Raw genomic sequence first — 21,894 nt, forward strand, 5'->3', positions numbered from 1 at the left:
AATTGGTGAGGGTAGCTTTCTACACATCACTTTTATGACCCTATGATCCACGTATCAGTACGAATAGAGCCGACAAAGAGACTGATCTTGCCAAGACTGAAGGTCCCGCCGTAAAGATGCGAGCGGCCCTGACTTTGAAATGTTAACGACTGCTTTAACTAATATTTAATAGTCCCCATCCACTGTCAAGTCTGGTTTAAGTTGATTCCCCAATCTTCTCCGTCTATCTGCTCCACAAAATTGATGAAATCAGCTTTAATCTCTTCAGGGAGCCGCACGTGAAGCCCTTCATTGTGCAGGCCGACACCAACTACAGGAATTATCGAGGTTAACATTGCAAGTGGTATCGGCATCTTGTCTGCTAGTGGTACCGAGCAGATTTTCCATTCGCCTATCTCCAGCATTGAAAGGCTCTGACCCTTCACATCGACAAAACTTACTCCTCCGAAATCTGGACTGCACCCGTTTTGGTCTGGAGTCTGTCTCATCAACCACCTTTCACTCTCCAATTTAAGATACCCGAAAGCGAAAGATGACCTTAGGACGTCTCCAACTCCAAAGATAGACTCCCTGCTAGAACAGTGGGAAAAGATTTGGCGTTGCTTTTCCATCTCAGACGTCATTTTATCTTTGATTCTCGATAAAACGCTGAGACGCCTATCATCTAGTTGATCTGTGCTAAATATTAGCAATTGATTTGTTTTCATAGAAGCATTGGTCGCCATACTTAATATTGTTAGTGGCAGCGTGATACCATACTTATTTCCAGCTCCTCGTTGCCAGATTGATATGGAAAAACGGGCGTGACGTTGAATAATTGATGATAGCTTTTGGAATTGAGGCCCCATATTTAACTTCCACAAGACCCAGAGCCATGGGACGGCATTGTCGTCAAATGTTTCTGATGGCTGCATACGTGAAACCCATACTTTTGCTTGCTTTATTGGTCTATGTCTCGCGCATTGGCAGTATTTGTCGGCCAGGCAAAGAAACCGCATTAAGACGTCGAAATCGATGGTTCGGGGCGGTTGGTATGTATGATAGAGTACTATCATCCTCAAAACTGAGAAAGTAGCCTCGTCATCATCGGGACCGGGGCTTTCCGGGAACCCACCGCTTTGGGCCGTCTTTGCTCTGACTTCATCATGTCCGGGTTGATCTTCATGGTCTTCGGCTTCGGAAGGCGCACGTTCTGTGCCCGAGTCGGAATCATCTGGTGTTACTTGCGGTGAGGCGAAGAGCCGAACTGGCATCGCGCACTCGACGCGATCTCCCTCGTCGATAAGTGTATGTTTTCGACACCGGCCTTGTGCCAAAGTTCTTGATCTATTACAAGCAAACGATGCAACGCTGTCGTCTTGCTGACTATAGTTATCAGGAAGCTCATTAGTTGACGGCTCCCCCACATGGAAAATGGCAAGCTGGATTTTGCATGGCAGCTCTTGTGACGAGAATTCTTGTGACGGAATACAGCTGACATTTTCAAGATTCATGGTCATGTGCCTGCACCGAGGACTGCATTGATCCACACATAGGTTCATGGCCCAAAAGACCTGTGAGTCCTCCAGGATGGAAACTCGCTCAATGCAGAACTTTCGAGTCGCAAACCGCATATCAGTCTCCCAAACGTCCAGGTTGGTCCCAGGCGGAATAAGAACAGACGAAGTGCGGTAAGGGCTAATGATGATTGGAGAGTGCGGCTCTATATCCGTTTTTTCCGCATCGGTAGCATATGCAGTAGGCTGTGCCCCTGTTAGAAAGTCCGTGAGCTCCTCTTGATCCATATGCTGAGCTTTCTCCCATTCCGACTCGGATAGAGATTCGACAACTTCTTCGATTCTAACAGCGGCTGAAACTAGATGAGGATAATCGTCGTAAATGTGGGAATCTGGAGGATCTGTCGCCGATTGATGCATCGGCGAATTGGCCGGCACCTGGACGAGTTTCCGCTCGGTACTAATCACAGTGTACTCGGTCTGATGTAGGTTATTGTGCAAAGTGTGTTGATTGATAGTGCTTGCAATGCCATGGTGCAGAGGTTCATCATTATCTCCCGAGTCGTTATCAGCATCGTGGCCGTCATCATAACTGTCTTCGATTTGTGGTAGTTGTGATGAGTCTTCAACATGACTAGATGATCCTCGGACAGTAGAGACAATGGCTTTTAGAGCCTTTCGCCTTTTGCCTTTGCTCCGCAAAAGACCCTGTGGTGTGAATCCGGGCCGGAATTTGTTCTGATTAGAGCAGTTTTGGGGTGTTACCACAGTCTCCCTGGCTTCAACGAAGCTTGATACCTCGTCGCCTGGGGACGCGCCATCATCCATATTCAACCCAAGCGGTTTTTTTCTTAGCTTTGTACTCAGGTCGATCCTGTCAAGGACAGGGCCATACTTTGCCAAATCTGCCTTGATTTCGTTAAGAAGGCTGCCTGCTTTTGATTGCCTTTGGCGCTCACTTAGCCGAAACATAAATAATTTAGGGTGCGTTGGGATAAGAAAATGTCGCCTTACCATGAACTAGAAGAATGCAGAGATGCTAGCGTAAGCGCTATGTGGAGATGATTATATGCTCGTTCCACAGACTCGACTAAGCTGGCGATGGTATCCAGATCCAAGACAAGCTTGGCCTTTTTGCGCAGGCGAACAAGAACGTTTTTCCATTTGGACAGATCATTATGCCTTTTCACCAGGATATTTGCGTCATTCGTCAGTTGCAAGACGACATCTTTGAGGTGATTGATGAGTGAGATCTCGTCTTGTTGTCCTTCAACTTTGATTGATAGGTATCTGGTATCAGCAGACTTTAGTAGGATGTTTTGGAGAACAATCTCTATCTGTATTATCGTGTTAATCAAGCATCAACCACTGGCTGCACAATTACTTACGTGTGCAACAGCTTTCAAGCCGTCACAATATCTCTGCCACTGCTTCTCTGCACCCTTAATGGTTACATACATGCGGTGGAGTTTCTGTACGAGGTCGAAGATCGTAATAGTGCTCGAAACAGCGCCGATCACTTCCATTATGGCGATGTCCAGCCCATGAAAACGAGTGATGAGTTCGTCCAGGCTTGGTACAGAGGATGCAGACGTCTGGAGTTAGCGCTTAGAGTAAGTTTCGACGAACTTGCAGTGGTTACTCCAGCAGACGCAGCGCCAACATATACTGTACAAAAGGACGCGACATATCATTCTTCGACCAACCAGAAGCCCACCACGATTTCGGTAAACTGAGATCGCCTTGTGGGAGCCCGTAGGGACGCCTGACCCGACTGCCTCATCAAAGGCATACTTCGGACCGGCCACTGAGAACTGCAGTTTCGGGGGAACCATCACACCACTTTAGGCGCATAATGTCCGGGAAACAGGGCGGCACCCTTGCAAAGTATATTGGTTGGACAGCAACGCAGAGCTCCAATGCAGCCTAAGGCTCCTGGCGGATACTAACGTTGTTACAGCCGATAACGAAATCAGTGTCGGGTGTTGATATTCATTTAATTATATACACACTGTTACGGGCTGGCTAGTGCAAGTGGTTTGTGGTGGGGGACGAGGGGTGATCCACCCCACCTTTGAATAGCAACGCCACAGCTGAGAGAGCTCTTCTTTCCTCTCTCTCCAGCTTTGGATTTTTTGCAATACTACAGGATTTGCAGCACAGCCTCGATCCCACCTGTGGTGCCGTGATAGAAATGGTTAAATTTATAAGAAAAATATGAATAAACAGTCAAAGATTCAAAAATAAGACGAATAAGATATTAAAATATAAATCTGGCTTACCACGTAGGGTGGCTCGCCACGTAGGGATGGACGTTAGAGGCATTGGGGAAAAGAAGGCGCATGCAGGCAGGGATAGCCGGGTTGCCAGGCTGCTGCGGTGTAAGGACGAAGGGCCATTGTGCCTTGCCAAGTCCTTGAATCATTTATCACAATGTTGGGGTCTAGACACATCCCATAAGGAAGCAGGAAACAACGTTTCCGAGGGATTGGCGGTGCACCAACCCCCAACACATGCAACATATTTCGACGTAATGCAGCGCGGGGTCTATTGGCGCGGCTGACTTTCAGGAAAACAGTGCGCGGAACCGAAATGAATCAAGTGGTGAGAAGACTGAGCTTGTTGCGAGAACAAAGTAAAGAGTACAAGGCTGGTTGTCAAAGGGGGTGGAATTTTTGCTGCTTTTTGTAAGGCTGGTGGAAACCTGGAATCAGAAGCGGCGACCACGCCCAGCCTTCCTGAAATGCTGCCAAACCCGGCGCGGACAACAGCATCCTCGTTTGCATAAGATATTACTAGATGATCTTGGTTTCGTCATTGGTCCTAGAATCCAGAGATGGTTCGACGAGGACCATGGGGAATCTTGAGTTGCTATTTTCAGGATTATTGAGCGAATGAAGATGTCGATTCTTTCGATAAAGACAGTAGTAACACATCCCTGCCAAGATCGAGAATTTGAATGACCAAGAAGGTTGGTTGACAAGGTCTGTAGATCACAGCCATTTGGTGCACAAAAATAAGGGATTAGAACTGGTTACGAATTCCCAAGCTGAGTCGAAAGAAGTTCACACCACCTCACGCCACTGCCAAAGCGTTCAGTTTCCTGCTGGTCCCAACCCTAGATAGAGATCCCGGAAGGTCAACTTTCATGCATTCACGACTTGACCAGGTGACGGGGACCCCACCAGATATGTACTACTAAACCCGAATCTTAGAGTCACATCTTCGTCGGTTGAGAATTTCACATGTCAGGTTGCCCTGAACACCTAGCATTACCTTCGCTCAGCTGTCCACGGCGAGAGGATGGCGTTCACCCTATCCCGACTATGTGACGGAGAGGTAGTATAAAGGGGTTGTCTCTCACGGGTAGCTCCGAAACCACATTCACTTCGCTGTTCGCGGCACCCATAATTGAGCCAGCAGACCCCAAAGCATTGAGTCGGAGCAACGATAGAGAAAAGGCACATGGGCATCAACCACCGTTTCACATTGCGCGTGCGAACGCTGGTCGGCTTGACGATATTAGGATGCGCGCCTTCGTCCGCCTCAATCTTGACTGTTCCAGTCACCTCTGGTGTTCGTGGGCAGGTTTTGGTTGATTTCTTCCCTAGACTATCACCTGCGTCTGATATTTCAAACGCCAACAAACAGTGCATCCTCTCAGCATCGTGATCCAGTATCTCTGGGCAGCTAGTCACTCCTTCATTCTTGACCCACAGGCTGATGAAGAGGTCCTAGCATCCTGACATTCTGCCCCGACACATGGGAAAAGCGCGAGATCCCGAGAGCTATCTACCACAAATCGCCTCGACCAACTGAGCCTGAAGGGTTTCATCCCAACACCACCCGACCTTCCGGCAACAACTTTTGCGGTAAACCCATTTCTCATCAGATCTCTGCATTCAGTTGTGTCTGTCTCCTGAGTTTGACGCGTCACCGACGCGACACTCGATCCTTGCCCCGCCACTTCGTGAGTCTTGCAGAAACTTGATATCAGCATTCATATCTGACGACCTCGTAGGTCAATCACCGATAGCTACCGTCATCATGTCTTCTCAAAACATCCCAACCACTGGCCAGAAGCTTGCTGGGCAGGTCAGCAAGGCGGTGAAAGCCAATAACCGAGAGGGCACTGCTCCTGCCATTGCAGCTGAACGTCCCCCCGGATACGCAGTGTTCGACCCTGAGTGCCTAGTCACTTTTTGGCCCCGCGTGCCATCGCCCACTCTCTCGCAATCAAGTGGCAAAGGGCAGCGCAATGACTGGCCCCTGGGCGCTGATGGCGCAGAGCGACCCGACTCGTCGATGGGCTACACCTCACCAGGACCCAAGACCAGAATGACTAAAGCTGCCAAATCGCCGTCTCGCATGTTCCGGGTAGTGAACTCCAACTCAAGAACCCAGAGTTCCTCCCACGATGTTCAGGCACCTCCTGCTGTCATAATTGCACCCGAACGTAGCAATATCGATGTTCCTGCTGTCGGCTCTTCTGGAAGCTTTCTCTCTTCTCTCGCCAACAAGCGAGCGGGAGGCGCGCAGAAGAAGCCCGGTTTGCTTTCCTCAATCTCTCACGGCGACTGGACAACAATCGGTTCATTCTTCAGCTCGAACCCGGTCTCACCCCAACGGCCCAAGATCAGCGCCCCCTACAACTTTCGCCATGAGGCTGGTATTGGTCCGGGTGCGTCGGTGCTCGTCAGCCGACCCAGCAACGGCAGTACTGTCCATGCCCATGACTACGCCAGTGCCAGTACCACTCCTGCCCTCAACGACAATGTCGAGAACAGCGAGCAGAGACAGTCTTCGATTGTCCTTATGGACATGAGGACTGAATCTCGCGTTGGCAACCGCACGTCGCTGCCGGTGAAAATGCCCAATGTTGTCTCTCCTATCAACAACACTGTCTTCGACACTGGCCGTAACTCCTCGGTTCACACCTCAGCGCATAGAACCTTAAGTCGCTTCCCTTCGCCTCCTAGCCCCGAGGTTGCCGTCGCTCTACCACAGGAGTCATCAGTGTCACCTAATCCTGAGAATATGAACCCAAATGCGAACAACGGCATCCGTAAGAGGGGAAATTGCTTCAAGGTGGTGAAATATCGGAAGATCCTTTGGATGATGGCTCTGGTGATACAGATCTTCGTCGCTCTGATCTGTGCATCAGCCTCGATAATAGCCTGCGAGGGATTCTCTCAAGGCACTGTCGACATTGGCTATCTCGTCTGGCTACTTCTTGCCATTGCGGGACTCATAGTCTCCCTGATTAGTATGGCGGCCTTGTATGTCCGACACCTTACCGTCCGCGTCATCCATGAAGCGCTTGGCGGCATCTTCCAAGAGATGAACCACTTCAAGATGAACACCGACCGAGTCATCTACTGGGTCTGCGCTATGATCACAGAGTTCAGTTTTCTCGGCGTCATCATGACATTCTCGATCATCATGTATGCCAACAAGACCGACAGAGACCCTCGTCGAGCTATCATCGGCATGATCGTCTGTTTGCTCCTGGTGGCAACCTTTGGTTCCCCGCTGAGTTTTCTTCGCGCCGGAAACATCGACGGCGACAGCTTGCGCCGCAGCCGCATCGAGCAGCGAGCCGAAGGCCGAGACAACGATTGGATTGAGCTGAATAGCCGGGGCCACAGTCTCCAGTCCGCTAACAGGCAGCCTGAGCCCACGAGCCGAGCTGTCAGATCAGCATCGGACGGCGCAGAGTTGCCGATGAGGTTCCTGCTAGTTGACCGCTCTGATCTGCCCGAGAACAGCGCCGCCCACCGCCAGGGTGCCATTATGCATCATCACAACGGCACCGCGGCGCCTCAGGCAGGCTCGAGGGACACACCGATGCATGGCTCGTACTCACAGCACCCACAAGGAACACCCTCTCAGAACCGACAGGCCAGCATGATTGGCCTCGCCAGGTCGGACTCCCTGTTGAAGTCGCAGCAGCGTGTTCGCCACGCCAACAAGTCTCCCAGCACTTCCTCGTCCGCCACCAGCACCACCACGGTCGAGACCTTCGAGTCGGAGGGCACCGAGAAGCCAATTATGAAGAAGCAGTCGTTCCCAGTCCGTCTGACCAAAGAAGGAGGCGAGACGACCGACGATCATATCATCTACTCGGCCGAGGCCATGTCCATGGTCTCGCTCCCTCAGCCGACGCTGTATCATCACATACCACACTCAAGATCCATGGCCGATCTCTCCACCGAGACCGCGGCGGCACCGAACCCCTCGGCGTCGTCGACCGCAATCTCAAGCTCCAACACCAAGAGCACCATCTCGTCGCTGATCGGCTCGTACGCCTCCGAGGCCGGCACTGGCGAGCCCATGACGCACTCGTACTCGCAGCAGTCGCTCGGCCGCGCCAGTGAGTGCTTCACGTCGCACCCGGTGCGCTTCGGCATGGCGACCCAGCGCGGCCAGAGCCCTACGGCGATCTTGCCGGCGTTCCAGCAGCCCATTGTCACCGAGGCCGGCACGCCCAACTCGCAGAAGAGCATCGACCGCATCGGCGACGGTGAGGGCGGCGACGCTGCTTCGAGAACCGAATGGGGTGTCCGCGATGGTATGGCCACGCGACTGGTCACCATGACGCCCATCGAGGAGCGCAGCGAGAGGGGCACGCGCGGCAGCTCGCTTTATGGCCATTGAGATCTACTCTCGGTTCTTTTTGGCATCTCGCAGTCTTGGAGTTGAGGCAACTGACCGGTGGATATGCTTCTGGTTTGCGGAGTCCGGACTCATTTTCCTCTTTGAAACGCTTGCAGGCCCCCTTTCTTTCTTTCTTCTGAGTCCTGAAAGGTTCTCTGTGATCTTTAAGATACCCCCTTTTCCCTTGTATGTTTCGTCGGCTCCCTTTCTGTGCACGATGGACTTTTTGCATTTCATGTTGTGTTTTCATAATGGCAACCAGAGGGCCTGTCTCTGGCACCGCTGATCTTGTTTCTACGGTAAATGTTGGCGTCCCAGTACTTTGACTCTCTTTTCCTGCATCACAGCAGCAGTTCTGCCAGGTCGGTTCTTTGAGAACAATATTTTGGCCTTCGAGGCACAGACTACATACGCAACGCCTTCGCAGGCATCTTCAGCTGGACAGGGTATATATGATAAGCCACATGTCCTTGACGTCGAAAGTTGATGATGTTCAGCTCGACGAGAGGTGATGACGGACATGAAATCGATGAGTTCACAAGACTCATAGGACCAAATGACTTCAGTGGCCAACAAAGATAGCGGCGTTGGAATTTGGTTTATTGGAAAGGGGTCCAGTCAAGTCAGTACTTGAGAGATGATGTGGTGGGAGTCTACATGCCTATGTAATAGGGACCTCGCTGGAACAGGGGCCAGATTCCGCTCGTGCTCACAATATTTGCACGGGTCGGAGTCTGCGGGACATATAGGAACAACCGACACTTGACTACTGGGACCTCTGCGAAAGATTTCTACGCAGAGTAGAACAACATGGTCGCAAATTGAATTCCATCTGCAGCCGTCGGACTGTGATCTACGCTGGTATCATTTCATGATGCAATTGACTGAAAACTCTGTGGTGAAAGGTACACTGGCCTGGTAGACATCAACAATGTCTAGATTGCACGTGCCGCTCTGGCACGGTTCTCCCTGTTCCGCTTCTCTTTGCTGGCCGTCTTCCTGCGCTTCTTCCACGAGCGGTTGAGGTCACCACGGTGCTCCCAGAACCACTTTTGAAACTCGCTACCCTTGGCGTCGTCCTTCTCCGTGGTCTTGGCCCCCGAAATATCAGTCATGGCTGTATCTTCTTCTCCGTGCTCTTCGTCTTCTTCCTCGTCCTCATCGGCAGCTTCCGCAGACCCTGAGCGAGGCCACAAATTGTAGGATCGGCTGGGGTGTGCAGTGTCAGGAGTGGGCGCCGCGCTCCGGACGTTTCTGAAGTCAAAGTCTTGTCTGGTGTAGGGCGTCATGGGATGCTGCTGGCTCGCAGGAGGGGCCATTCCATCGTCTTCCTCATCGATATCATCATCATCGCCCGCCCCACCAAAAAAGCTGAAAGGTTGGGCGTCCGGGGCAGCGTCGCCTGATGCATCCGCATCGCCCTGTGGGCGCTTATACAGTGCTTCCAGCGGATGCACCTTGCCAGTGGCAGGTGTGGCAGGTGGGATCTTGATGGTCAAGCTGGTGGCGGATCCCGAAGACTTCGGCCGCGCCGAATCAGCAGATTTGAGGGCAGAGATAGGGCTCTTTGGAGTTTCGGTATCTAGCTGCAGCTTTTTGGCCAAAGCTTTCTGTTTGGCGGGAGTTACGCTGGGAGTCTCCTCCTCATCGTTAGATTCGCTTTCAGACGACCCACTACTGCTTGTCTCCTCCTCGTCTTGTTGCACCGGCTTAGGCTGAGTTTTAGCCTGCTTCGAAGTTTGAGGCTCCGAAGCGTTATCCTCTTCGTCGGAGTCAGAGTCTGAGTCCGAGGAGGAGCCGCTGCTGCTCGTGTCATCGTCGTCCAATACAGGTGCCGGTGCAGGTGCAGGCATTCGGGACTCCCGTTTCTTCGTGGCCGTGGACTGCGCAAAAGAGGGTCTGCTGATCTTGACAGCCTCCTTCACATTACCCTCAGCATCAACCCAACCTTTGCCCTCCTCGAACGTCAGCGGTTCTGATGTAGACGTTTCGCCGCTCGCCTTCAAGAAGGTGGGGTACTTGGTCGTCTTCTCGAACTCGTGTACCAGAACCTGACGCGCGCCTTTCCTCTTCTTCCGCTTGTGGCCATCGTCGCCCTCCTCATCCTCATCCTTCGGAGCGGGCGGCTCTGGCGACTTGGGCATCTTCTGCTTGAACAAGCATTCGGGAGCGTTGGTGTGCTTAGATTTGATCTCCCTCTTCTTGTTCTTGTCCTTTTTCTTGTCGGCCTTGTCTTTGCTCTTGTCGCTCTTCTCCTTCCGCTTCTCCTTGATCTTGTCAGCCTCGGTGACAGTCCAACCGCGCTTGATCTTGCGGTCTTGGAGCTCCACGCCGTCGACGATCTCGCCGCCCTCGCGCTTCCGCTTGTTGGACTTGTCGGCCCTGTCCTTGGCCTTCTTCTCTTTCCTGATCCGCTTGAGCTTGGCCTTCTCGTCCTCCTCCTCGTCGGCCCCCCTGGGCTGGGGTATCGCCTCGGGCCGGGCTTGTTCTATGCGCATCTTGGAACCCTTGAGTGTGGCGCCGTGCAGCCTCTTCTTCACCTTCTCGGCGTCTGCAGTGGGCAGTTCGACGAAGCCGTAGCGCCTCTCGGGGAAGGCCTCGAGGGTGTGGTAGGATATGTTGCGAGCCTGGGGCAGCACGGCGGCGGGGATGACAACGCTGAGCAGGTCCGAGTCCAAGGGCGCGATGTGCAGTCGTGTGTATCCGTCGCTGTCAGACTGGAAGCCTTTGGGTTTCGCTGGGGAGTCTGTGGCCATGGCGCGGCTGCTAGCTTTCCATGCGAACACGATGGTCCGAGTCTGACAAGACAGCCGAGTCGGATTGTCAGCTTCTGGGCGGCTAAATTCTCTGCTGCAGCAACGAAGAAGGATCAGGACCCTTTGGACGGAAGGCCGCCATCAGATCCCATACTTTTTTCTTTGGCGACCCGCTTTTTCTTCTTTCGTCTACGGCTCCTGGGCATCTTCACCTCGGTGAGCTTCCGCAGTGCACGGACTCGGCTTGGCCCCTGTGCCCCCTGTGCCCCCTGTGCCCCCTGTACGCCCCGTACCCCTGGCCAGGCCCGGCGCCCGTATCCACTGAACTTGAGCTACATTGGACGACGACCACTGGCACCCACTGGGACCGACGTCAGTCCTTCATCCGATTCCCAGAACAACTGTGCAAGAACACCGGGTACACTGATTGGCTCTTTCACAATGGCAGCAAAAGCGTCCCCAGCCAAGTTCGTCAAGGGCGTACGACTTTTGAATACACAGAAAAGCATGTCGACCGCTTGCTGATGGGTGCACCAGGTTCTCAAGTCATTTATGGCCGAGTCCGGCTTAGAGCCGAGGTTAGTTGGTTGCCAGTCGTCCTCGTCCATCAAGCTGTGATACACACACATACGCACAAGAGTCCACGTTGCTGATTGCGCCGCCTCTAGATTGTTTGGCCCCCATGTGAGTTGAGTTCAACGGCGCATAATCGTCGCAAGCATCACACATGGCTGACCGAAGGTAGTTGCGAGTTGTCAATGCGGTCCCTGGCAAGGTAGATTTTGAGCTGGACATCACCAAGGATCACACGGTATGTAATTGGATCCCCCGGCGCAACTTGAATGTTCTCGACACGCTGACTGTCAAACTCCCCTGCAGAACCGCTTGAAGATTATTCATGGCGGTACAATAGCTAGCATGGTTGATCTCGGCGGTTCGCTGGCTGTCGCATCCATGGGGCTGTATGCTACCGGTGTTTCCACCGATCTGAACGGTGAGCTGCATGGTATCAAAGTCGCAATTCGTCCAGTATTGCTGATATTTCATAGTCACATATCTCAGCAGCGGGGGTAAAGTCGGAGACAGGCTCTCGGCAACGGCAACCTGCGACAAAAGTAAGCTGCGACAAATGCGGGCGCTGCGCTGATAGACTTCTAACCGGGTCCAGTGGGCAAGACACTCGCATACACATCCATCACGTTCCGCAACAGCAAGGGTGAACTTGCTGCCCGAGGGAGCCACACGAAGTGAGTTGACCCGGGATCCGGAGCCTCGTGATACTCCTTGTCCAGTTGTTGACCCTTCACACAGATATGTCACGCAAGCCTGGAAGTCTCAGACGGGTGAGCCCTACACACCTCCTGAAGGTGTCAGTCTCGACGACGTTGACTGATGGGCTTAATTGAGCACCTCAAGCCGAGGCGTGTCAGGCCCGCGGCTAGAGGTTCGTTTGTAAGCGACTATATAGATCAAAGAATAGAGCTCTAGCTGTTGCTAGAGGGCCTGGTGCAGCTACATGCCAGCGTGAAGAAGCCAGTTCGTCCACTCTTGTGGTAGCACCTTGCTCGTAACCCTTCAACCTGCAAACCTCTTGCGTCCAAGCCCCGGGTTCCCGTGAGAATGACGTGATATGATATGATTCCTGGAGCAGGACGAGACGACACAGCACTCGCTCTCGCCAAGTTCTAACCTACCACAGTCACCTTCACAATAAACCTCTCCAAGTCTACTTGATGACACGTTTTTCTCGGAATCGTCCGCTGTTGACCACAGGAGTCTGCTCAGAGAGTCTACATAATTTGACGGGACTCGGGCGCAGTACACAATGCAGGATTGGATTATGGCAGCCTTAGCAAAACACACCCCGCGTTAGAGAGAAGTCGTGTCTTTTGTCACGGTCTCATCATCGAAAAGATAGTCCTGTGCCACATTATTGCTGTTCGCCATGTCATGCAGCAAGTGCGAGAGTTCCCGGATCTGCGTCCCCGTGGATTGGTCTGTCAGGATTCCGCTGCCGAGAAAGTTACGGCAGATGCCGAGCGGCAGGGGTTTGAACGGATGCATATGGAAGGGAAGACTGATGTTAGAGAAACATGGATGGAGGACCGAAAATGCGCCCCTGGTGTCTGTAGCTTGAATAGCTCAGTGATGCAATGGACTTCGAGAGCCCGATGATGCCAAACACGGCCTTGAGGGCGCGATGCTGCCATGACGTGGCCAGCTCATGATAATTTTCCGCCTCATCAGATAGAGCCTTCCTTAGGCCGCTACACAGACAGAGAGTGAGTGCATGGGAGAGCATGCAAATAAACAACAGGATATGGTGGGAGCGGAGTGATGAAGGCGGATGAATGGCACGCAGAGCCTCCGTCTGCGACTCCAGCGTGGTCGATAGGGAGTTATGCTGGCGGAAGAGCCCCGGCCTCGGGATGAGAGTGTCGCAGAGGACAAGCTGTTGTCGCTTGAACATGGCAATGTTGCGAGAGAGTGTGCAGAAAGCTATTAACCCATTCATTGGCGTGTTCCAGGATTACTACCAATCCTATCAGCTGAGTTCGTACTCGCCCAGCGCCGTCGCTTGGATCCCTTCCGTAGAAACCTGCATGATTTTCATCTGGTTAACTTGTCTGAATTTTACACCGGCTCTGGTCCACTCGATTAACCATTGATTGAGCAGGGCCCCATTGTAGGCAAACTGTTCGACAAGTATGGACCCCGGTGGCTTCTGCTCATCGGCACTATCCTACACGCCTTTGGCCTCATGATGATCTCGCTCTGCAGCCAGTACTCTCAACTCATTCTCGCCCTGAGCGTCTGTAGCACCATAGGTGCTTCCTTTTTGTTTTTCACCGGCGTGACGGCTGTTTCGACCTGGTTCGTCTGCCGTCGCGCCCTTGCGATTGGGATAACGGTATGTGGCGCAAGCGTTGGCGGCGTTGTGTTCCCAATAATGGTTAGTCATCTCAGCTCAAAGGTCGGTTTTCCATGGACGATACGAGCCTGCGCATTCCTGATCCTAGCCCTGTGTATCTTTGCCAATGTCACGGTCACCTCACGCCTACAGCACTCGCCCACGCGGTTCAATCTGGACGACTTCTGGAAGTCTCTGCATGAGGCTCCCTTTGCCATGTTCACATTTGGATATTTCGTCTTCTACCTCGGTTTATTCGTGCCATACAACTTCATCATCATCCAAGCTGAGCGGTATGGCGTCTCGTCGGATTTGGCCGGATACATGGTTCCAATCCTGAATGCCGGAGAGTAAGATTCGTTTCTCCTTTCTATCTAAACCTGAGAGACTAAGATTTCTTCTTTCTAGATTGATTGGTCGTATTGCACCGAGTTGGCTTGCTGATCGATGTGGGCGCTTCAACATGATGAGTTAGTGCTATTGTGCTATATGCTAAAAAGGGAACTCTTGAGTTAACGTATGTCTCAAAAAAACAGTTATCGTGGCTTTACAGTCAGTAATATTCGTTCTTGAGTTATGGATTCCCGGTAAAAGCGTTGGCGCCATCATCGCGTTCTGTATCCTTTATGGCTTCAGCTCTGGCGCATTCATCTCACTGGTGCCCGCCATACTTGCCCAAATATCCCCGCCTGCCCAGCTCGGAGCACACCAGGGCACCTGTTCTGCCTCGATCGCAATTGCTTCCCTTGTAAGCAATCCGATAGCTGGATCTCTAGTGCTAAATACCTCAACCGACCCGTTTTGGAGGTTTCAGCTCTTTACAGGGATGCTCATGGCTGGGGGTGCGATCATGATCATTATCTCATGAGTCATTGTAGGAGGCGCTAGCTTGAAAAAGGTTGTTTGACTTCTTGAAGCGTTCAACTGCAGTGGTCATACGTATGAAGAATTGAGGAATATGCGAAGCCGTTCACGTCGATGAAGGATATGACTGGGACAAATTTTAGAGAGCCGTCGAATAAAGGTATATGATTACTCAAATTTATCTGACCACGGCTTTTAGCGGGTCGTTTGGTCCGAAAGGATAATTACTACGTCAGAGGATATTGAGCTGGAGTGGTGCTCCAGGACAGTGTTGTCCCAGATCTTCCACAACAGCCAAAGCAGTCTTTAACGTCACTACCGACGAATCTAACGTGCTTTGTCTAATGGGGCCTGACTGATCAGAAGAATAATACCTCCCATAAAGGGCACAATAAGGGTTGTCGGTCGCCAGAACGCAGGGGCCAATTATGTGGGTGAAAGGAGCGTTGTCTTGTTAGAATCCACACGCGGCAAAGACTATAGGAAATAAAACGTAACGCCACATTAAGCCACCTAAACCAAGCCACACCACCCGAGCTCAATATATAACTGGTTCTTAAGTACCGTACCTCCATATTCACGCATTTGATATTGCAATGTCCTTAAAAACACGATGGAAAAAATGGCAGAGTAAAATATAGCGTGGCATGGCGCATAGACCCAAAAACATCGACGATACACTATAGAAGTAGACACATGGAAATCCAGTTATAAGCTGAGCTACCCGATGCTGGTTTTTCGGACCAATTGCCCTCTAGCAAGCTCTATCTGCAAAGGGGCCTCATTAGGCAACCTGGACGCTTTCTGGGGTGCAAAATAACCTAATACCTTCATAGGCAGCACACTAATCGCCATCGCTGGAGACAATAAACGCATTAACCTTATCCATTAAGTTGAAACCGTTACTGCTAATTGGCTGGGAGGTGGCTTCCCCGGGGTTTGCCGATAACATCGGGGCCCGGCCCGGTTCGGAGTTTTCATACTATCATCTTTGTCCCTTGCCTTGTAGCCGTGACGTCGAGAAGATGCCAGAGATCAGTATGGTATTTCACACTTGGCCTGGGCACTGCTCTTCATGCATCCTGATATTTCAAATCTTCCTTCTTTTCTAAAAGAATCGGTCGCTAGTTCCTACTGACTCCGAAATACATTGTCCGAGAAAGCACCACTAAACCGCACTAATACTCCGTGATATCCACTTATACGAGACGCCAGGCTCCTTTATAACACCATGAGACTTATTATACGAGACGATGCGGAAGCCGCTTCAAGTTACATCGCTAATTACATAGTTGGTGCGATCACCCCCGTTCGAGTCGGTTGTGTGCTTAGCTAAGATAAACATACTGTAGCCAAGATCAACAACTTCATTCCATCAGATTCCAAGCCATGCTTCGTCCTGGGCCTACCGACGGGGAGTAGTCCTCTGGGAATCTACCGGGCCCTCGTAGCCGCACATCAGCAGGGCAAAGTGTCATTTCGGCATGTTGTGACCTTCAACATGGACGAGTACGTGGGTCTGGCACGGTCGCACCCGGAATCGTACTACTCTTTCATGCACAGCAACTTCTTTTCGCACGTCGACGTGCCGGCGGCCAACATCCACATCTTGAATGGCAATGCCGTCGATCTCGAGGCCGAGTGCGTCGCGTACGAAGACGCGATCCGCGCCGCAGGCGGCGTAGACTTGTTCCTGGGCGGAGTAGGTCACGATGGCCACATCGCCTTCAACGAGCCTGGGTCCAGTCTCGCCAGCCGCACGCGTACCAAGTCGCTGGCCTACGACACCATACTGGCCAACGCGCGCTTCTTTGGCGGCGATATCGCTGCCGTGCCTCGTATGGCGCTGACGGTGGGCGTGCAGACGATCATGGACGCGAGGGAGGTGGTCATTATCGCCACCGGGGCCGCGAAGGCCAATGCCGTCCAGGCCTCTGTTGAGGGGAGCGTCAGTCATATGTGCACATTGTCGAGCTTGCAGTTGCACCCATGCAGCATGGTCGTTGTCGATGAAGATGCGACGTTAGAATTGCGGGTCAAGACAGTCAAGGTGAGTTGGCCAAAGTTGAATTTCGAATGGCGGAAACTTCTGAGACTAATGAGATATCCAGTACTTCAAGAGCATTGAGCGGGTGATGGAGGAGCCAGGTCTTGGTCCGAAATCGCGGGTGCTGAGTAGAAGTGAGATTCTGGAATCGCCACCGCAAACACCGACTGGTAAATCAAAGTCCATCGAGTTGGATGTAGAAGAGATGGAGCTCACGCCTGACAACATGGCCTCCCGTATACCCTTGCCATTCCGCTCGTCAACGCTATGAGGGATGTTGGACTGAGTAATCATGACTGCGCCGGCTGCATTTGTGAGGAATCAGGCAGCCACATAGGGTACTCCACCTGTTGGAGGCTCGTCTGGTCGAATATGTTCCAGGGGTAGTTTGGATACGAGATTACGGGTGAAGTTGACTCCATCGATGCTTGTATGGCGGATGGGCTGGGTATATGGATACTCTCGAGGCTTCGCTCCAAACGCGTGGCCAGCTTATCGCGAAGGCTCGGTTTTGGCTCGTTGGTTTGCCGAAGCATCTTCACATGTGTATTTATGTCGTTAAGATCTTATTGCTCGTTAGCCTTGCCGCGATATATTCTCTGACATTCAACAATTTTATCAACATGGAAATTCCTTACCATCAGGCTCGCCGGCTCCCCCCTCAAGGCCTTGTATCACGATGAGTGCTGCCCATGTGATCATCACAAGGTCCCAATTGGACCAAATTGTACTATCGTTCAGATGAAGCTTCAGTGCAGCCCGTGCGGAAAGTAGCAGTTCATGTCGTTCCTTGGGTGTAGTGCTGTTCGAATACAAGTTACAGCCCCGTGCTGGATGGTAAATAGAGAGAACTAATAAGCGATGAAGGACGTATTGTCTGAATACCAACCCTCTATCTTGTTCAGTATCTTGTAGAGCTTTGGTAAACTCAGCGAGCCAATCATCGAGCTGCCTTGCCCAGTCACGGATGATTGCCCCGTCGACGGCGGTGAAGGGAATTGTCGAGTTACCCATTTCGGGCAGGTCAGATTTAAAGCAAGACCATATTGTGGGAAGGCTTCTTCCTGTGAAATGGGTTAAGCCAGTATGCATCATTCGGGAGAGCCGGTACAGCTGGTCTCGAGGTGGTATTTGCAATGCAGGAATAGGGGCTTCGATAGGTATCACAGGGCATGTCATGTGCAGGGACGAATGCTCCAAGTCAACTATCTGCACGCCGCTAAACAACTTACGCCAGCCTCCAGACCGCGTGTCGTCTTGTCGAGGGCAGTGCTCAAGGATCAACCGGTAGGCGATGGATATCCAGATTCCGGTCTCACGGGTACTGGCTTCGGTCAAAAGACCAGCCAAGACGATACCTAGCACTGTCTGGAACGCCCATTCCTCAGCCGCGGCAGGATCCTCTGGCGGTCTCCCGATTTCGCTGTCTGGCATCGCAAACTGCGCAATGGCAGTACATAAAACCTCGAAATATTCGGGTGCCATTTGGGCCATGTCTGGCTCTCCTCGCTTACTGGAGCAGTGGAGTATAGATGCCAAGAGCAAAGGGTGAGGTGATGAAAAGGTCTGCTTATCTGGCATAAAGTGCAAACCAGGCATCTTTTCGTGGAACCTGTGTGCGCGTTAGACGAACTCTGTCAGGTTCACCAAGACAGCTCAGTGTTTCAAGATGCCTACGTTGACCACAGATGCTTCACTGTGCTTCTCCGCCATATGTTGGACCCGGAAGGTTTAGGACATAGCCGTTTCAAAGGTTCAAGAGCGGTCCAAAGAATGGCCAGTGCGCTGCTCGCAGGTTCTGCCTCATCGCTACTCTCATCAGAGGCAAGGCCAGTGTCCATTTGCTCAGGTTCTTGAGATCTTGTAAACCCCAAGTACTCCTCAATAGTCTTCAGTCTTTGGAGGACATCATTGAAAGATCCGGCGTTTGCCAGATCTATCGAGGTGCCAGGCAGGACTGCCGCATTGGCGCGCGGTACATAAATACAGGCAACGTCGTTACGCTGACAACGGCGACATTTACTCCCATTGTCTGAGATACATTTCATCTTTTGCCTTCGGCAATTGACTATATCATGTTCAGCATGGTCTTAATATACTCAATTGCTCGCCGGAGCCACTAACTGCAAGCCTTGCGTGCCTTGGCTTCCCCGTGCCCTCCAGACTGTGGCCAGACCCTCGAGTCGTGAGCCTCAGCCGAGCCCACGTGACGGTTTGGCATGATGTCAAGAAGTGAGATGCTCTTGAGACTTCAATATGTTGTTCAACAAGCGTGGTGCGGCTCCACTGCAGGCGGAGCATTCAGGCGATGTCACGAAATGGCCGGCGAGGAGGTTCTGCGGGGAGGAGTAATCGACAGTGAGAGGATGGTAAAGACCGGTGATTTGTCGTCTCCCCGGAAAGCAAGAAACGGAGGCCATAGTGGCAGTTACTGACGCTGGAGTCTTGCCCATGTTATCGGGTGCCCAGTAAGTGGTTGGTCATTTCATTTCCGTGCTGTTTTGGCGCTAAACAGATAACTAGACGCGAATTAGCAGTAGCTAGTGAAGATGCCTCGGCCGTCATCGGCAATCCTGGCCTGCGGGGGAACCCACCGGCGTTATCTTGCCGATAGGTACTATGGTACAGTTACAGTAGAACCCCTAAATCGGGGTTTCGCCGATTGGAGCGCTACCTTAGGGTCTTGGGGAGACGCCGGGGTGCGCGGATTTCCCATGCTCGCGTCTGGCCGGCAATATACGGCCCTTTCGCCGGATGTGGGACGTTACCATGTTCCGGGAGCTGTCAATACAACGTTTTCGACCAAATCGAATGCCGCACTGCGCATCGTGAGCGAGATGACTTCGATGAATACTAAATCCTCTAGTCCTTATATCCTAGCTGCGGTGACCGAGATGCAGCGCAGACAGGCATACCCGTGACGATTTGTCCACGAGATTCGCCTCATCTAATCCGCCCACTTGGCGATGTCGCAAGCCAGTACTGAAACTCCTGGCTTGCTTGCCCAAGCTCGAATCATCGCTGGCGACTTCGAATTCAGCCCAGAAGATGTTGTCAAGGTTGCAGAGCACTTCGTTCAAGTGATGAGTATGTCCAATACCTGCGCGAAGTGCTTCACAGCCACTAATTGTTATAGAGGTGTCCTTGACGAACGATGGACCCAGCCAATTACCGTCATTTGTAACGAAACTGCCGCGAGGCGACGAGAAAGGCGTGTATTTTGCAGTAGATCTCGGGGGGACAAACTGCAGGGTTTGCTCCGTAACCCTGCATGGCGATTCGACCTGCACCCTGTTGCAGTCTAAACACGCAGTGCCCTCTTCGCTGAGGATCAATGCGAATTACGAACCTCTATTCGATTTCATTGCCGAGAGGATTCAAGAATTTCGGGGGGCGCATCCGGAGACGAGACAACAAGATCCAAATGAATTGGAACATGTGCTGCCAGCAGTCAACGAGAAGAGGAGGCAGCACTTTCAAAAGCTGGGCTTTACTTTCAGTTTCACTTGCGAACAGCACTCGTTAACGCGTGGCACTCTCCTCCACTGGGACAAAGGATGGAACATTCCTTCGGCGCTGGGGAAGGACCCGTGTGCCATGCTACAAGAAGCAATCGACCGCATAGATATGCCCATTGTCGTATCAGCTTTGGCCAATGACAGCGTAGGCACGCTGATGACGAGGTCGTACTCCTCGCAGGAGAAATCGCGGCCGCTCCTGGGAGCAATTTTCGGAACTGGCACCAACGCTGCCTATATCGAAAGGCTGTCAAATTGTACCAAACTGCACAACCAAGCTGAATTTCAGGACTTCGGGTCGGACGACAGGATGCTCATTAACACTGAGTGGGGATGCTTTGATAATAGTCTGGAGGTTCTCCCTAGTACCAAGTACGATCATCTCCTTGACAAGATGTCGGACCAACCTGGAGACCAAATGCTTGAGAAACGGGTTTCCGGACTGTATCTTGGGGAGTTATTAAGGCTGGCTGTATTAGACTTGGTCCAGGGAGGGTTGTTCGATATGACTGTTGACTCATCTTCTCCCTTATTTCAGCCAGGAACGTTGGACAGTTCCGTGCTGACGGCCTTGGCTGAAGATGATTCCGAACACTTCAACAGGTCACAATCTTTCCTGGGCAAACTTTTGGCAGCTGGAGGTGTATCAGAAGCCGATGCACACGCCATTCGCTTAGTATCGGTTGCAATTGCGCATCGAGCCGCGCGACTGGCTGGCGCATCTATCGCTGCTATCATCATCCAGACCCAGGTGCTACAGCCACGAAGCCCGGTGTCAACACCCATGAAAGCAAGTATTGGGGAAGAAATTCATCCATACTCCAGCACATCCAAATCTGCAACGCAAGACTTCTTACAGCTCTTCCGGCGTTTTATATGCAAGCCTCTCAAGCTCCTCAGCTTACGCGGACTACTGGGGAAATCGAGGACACCGCCAAGTCTGTCATCAGATCATCGGGTGGTACAGAACGGTAATTTAGGAGAAGATGTGATAGACATTGGAGTAGATGGTTCACTCATCGAGTTTTATCCTACTTTCCAACAGGATATTCGCGAAGCGCTGCGCGAGGTTCCAGATATTGGCGTCGAAGGTGAACAGAAGGTTCGAATCGGGCTCGTGGAGCATGCATCAGCGGTTGGAGCAGCATTAATGGCACAAGCGGCGCAAGTATAGAACATCATTTTAAGTCACATAAAAAGGCGTAGAAATTACGATGTACATTTCAATACAATGAATCCTGCTGCGCGTAGTAGTGCGAGCTTTTTGTTCCAGTCAGTTTGCTAGAATTAAACCATGCTCCTATACCTGCAGCGTCACACAGCCACTTTCAAACTGGATGGCCTCTTTACCACCATATGACCGAGACATTAGCGGAATGGTCACTTTGTTTCGACGAAATGATACCAAATGATTTGTATCCACCAAGTATTGGTCACGTAACATGTGGATGGAAGGTCTAAATTAGAAGTGCCTAGTTAGGCTTTGAAGGGATATAGTACAGGTTGCCATTCGAGTATTGAACTCATTCTCTCTGTTTGTGAATATGTAAAGATGGATCCCACTCTAGCTTAGCATTGTGACTATAATGGTATATCTAATTGTCTTGGCGTTAACTTGCGCCAGAGCAATCACGAGCATTCAATT

General features: G+C 51.8%; 9 protein-coding genes across 9 annotated transcripts; 5 read left to right on the plus strand and 4 right to left on the minus strand.

Annotated features, from left to right (window-relative positions):
* Positions 1 to 185: 185 nt before the first annotated feature.
* Positions 186 to 3,022, minus strand: JN550_004034 (uncharacterized protein; the record flags this gene model as incomplete). The annotated part of the gene is made up of 4 exons (XM_049315505.1): positions 186 to 673; positions 728 to 2,442; positions 2,511 to 2,833; positions 2,885 to 3,022. The coding sequence occupies 4 exons, from the start codon at positions 3,020 to 3,022 to the stop codon at positions 186 to 188; spliced, it is 2,664 nt and encodes an 887-aa protein (XP_049174056.1).
* A 2,521-nt stretch (positions 3,023 to 5,543) lies between these two features.
* Positions 5,544 to 8,153, plus strand: JN550_004035 (uncharacterized protein; the record flags this gene model as incomplete). Its single annotated transcript, XM_049315506.1, has 1 exon — positions 5,544 to 8,153. The coding sequence occupies one exon, from the start codon at positions 5,544 to 5,546 to the stop codon at positions 8,151 to 8,153; it is 2,610 nt and encodes an 869-aa protein (XP_049174057.1).
* Positions 8,154 to 9,088: 935 nt separating this feature from the next.
* On the minus strand, positions 9,089 to 10,909 carry JN550_004036 (uncharacterized protein; the record flags this gene model as incomplete). Its single annotated transcript, XM_049315507.1, has 1 exon — positions 9,089 to 10,909. One exon carries the CDS (start codon positions 10,907 to 10,909, stop codon positions 9,089 to 9,091), a length of 1,821 nt encoding a protein of 606 aa, XP_049174058.1.
* Positions 10,910 to 11,350: 441 nt separating this feature from the next.
* JN550_004037 (uncharacterized protein) lies at positions 11,351 to 12,302 on the plus strand (the record flags this gene model as incomplete). The annotated part of the gene is made up of 8 exons (XM_049315508.1): positions 11,351 to 11,389; positions 11,447 to 11,487; positions 11,578 to 11,593; positions 11,655 to 11,720; positions 11,789 to 11,903; positions 11,959 to 12,024; positions 12,078 to 12,156; positions 12,221 to 12,302. 8 exons carry the CDS (start codon positions 11,351 to 11,353, stop codon positions 12,300 to 12,302), a joined length of 504 nt encoding a protein of 167 aa, XP_049174059.1.
* Positions 12,303 to 12,992: 690 nt separating this feature from the next.
* Positions 12,993 to 13,379, minus strand: JN550_004038 (uncharacterized protein; the record flags this gene model as incomplete). The annotated part of the gene is made up of 1 exon (XM_049315509.1): positions 12,993 to 13,379. One exon carries the CDS (start codon positions 13,377 to 13,379, stop codon positions 12,993 to 12,995), a length of 387 nt encoding a protein of 128 aa, XP_049174060.1.
* Positions 13,380 to 13,673: 294 nt separating this feature from the next.
* JN550_004039 (uncharacterized protein) lies at positions 13,674 to 14,174 on the plus strand (the record flags this gene model as incomplete). The annotated part of the gene is made up of 1 exon (XM_049315510.1): positions 13,674 to 14,174. One exon carries the CDS (start codon positions 13,674 to 13,676, stop codon positions 14,172 to 14,174), a length of 501 nt encoding a protein of 166 aa, XP_049174061.1.
* A 1,741-nt stretch (positions 14,175 to 15,915) lies between these two features.
* On the plus strand, positions 15,916 to 17,002 carry JN550_004040 (uncharacterized protein; the record flags this gene model as incomplete). The annotated part of the gene is made up of 3 exons (XM_049315511.1): positions 15,916 to 15,979; positions 16,037 to 16,734; positions 16,796 to 17,002. 3 exons carry the CDS (start codon positions 15,916 to 15,918, stop codon positions 17,000 to 17,002), a joined length of 969 nt encoding a protein of 322 aa, XP_049174062.1.
* Positions 17,003 to 17,021: 19 nt separating this feature from the next.
* Positions 17,022 to 18,952, minus strand: JN550_004041 (uncharacterized protein; the record flags this gene model as incomplete). Its single annotated transcript, XM_049315513.1, has 6 exons — positions 17,022 to 17,296; positions 17,370 to 17,533; positions 17,621 to 17,795; positions 17,964 to 18,343; positions 18,409 to 18,799; positions 18,856 to 18,952. 6 exons carry the CDS (start codon positions 18,950 to 18,952, stop codon positions 17,022 to 17,024), a joined length of 1,482 nt encoding a protein of 493 aa, XP_049174063.1.
* A 745-nt stretch (positions 18,953 to 19,697) lies between these two features.
* JN550_004042 (uncharacterized protein) lies at positions 19,698 to 21,423 on the plus strand (the record flags this gene model as incomplete). Its single annotated transcript, XM_049315514.1, has 2 exons — positions 19,698 to 19,818; positions 19,868 to 21,423. 2 exons carry the CDS (start codon positions 19,698 to 19,700, stop codon positions 21,421 to 21,423), a joined length of 1,677 nt encoding a protein of 558 aa, XP_049174064.1.
* Between the last annotated feature and the right edge of the window lie 471 nt (positions 21,424 to 21,894).

This window comes from Neoarthrinium moseri, assembly GCF_022829205.1.
Source record: "Neoarthrinium moseri strain CBS 164.80 chromosome Unknown scaffold10_Wmoseri_CBS_16480, whole genome shotgun sequence".
Lineage (NCBI taxonomy): Eukaryota > Fungi > Ascomycota > Sordariomycetes > Amphisphaeriales > Apiosporaceae > Neoarthrinium > Neoarthrinium moseri.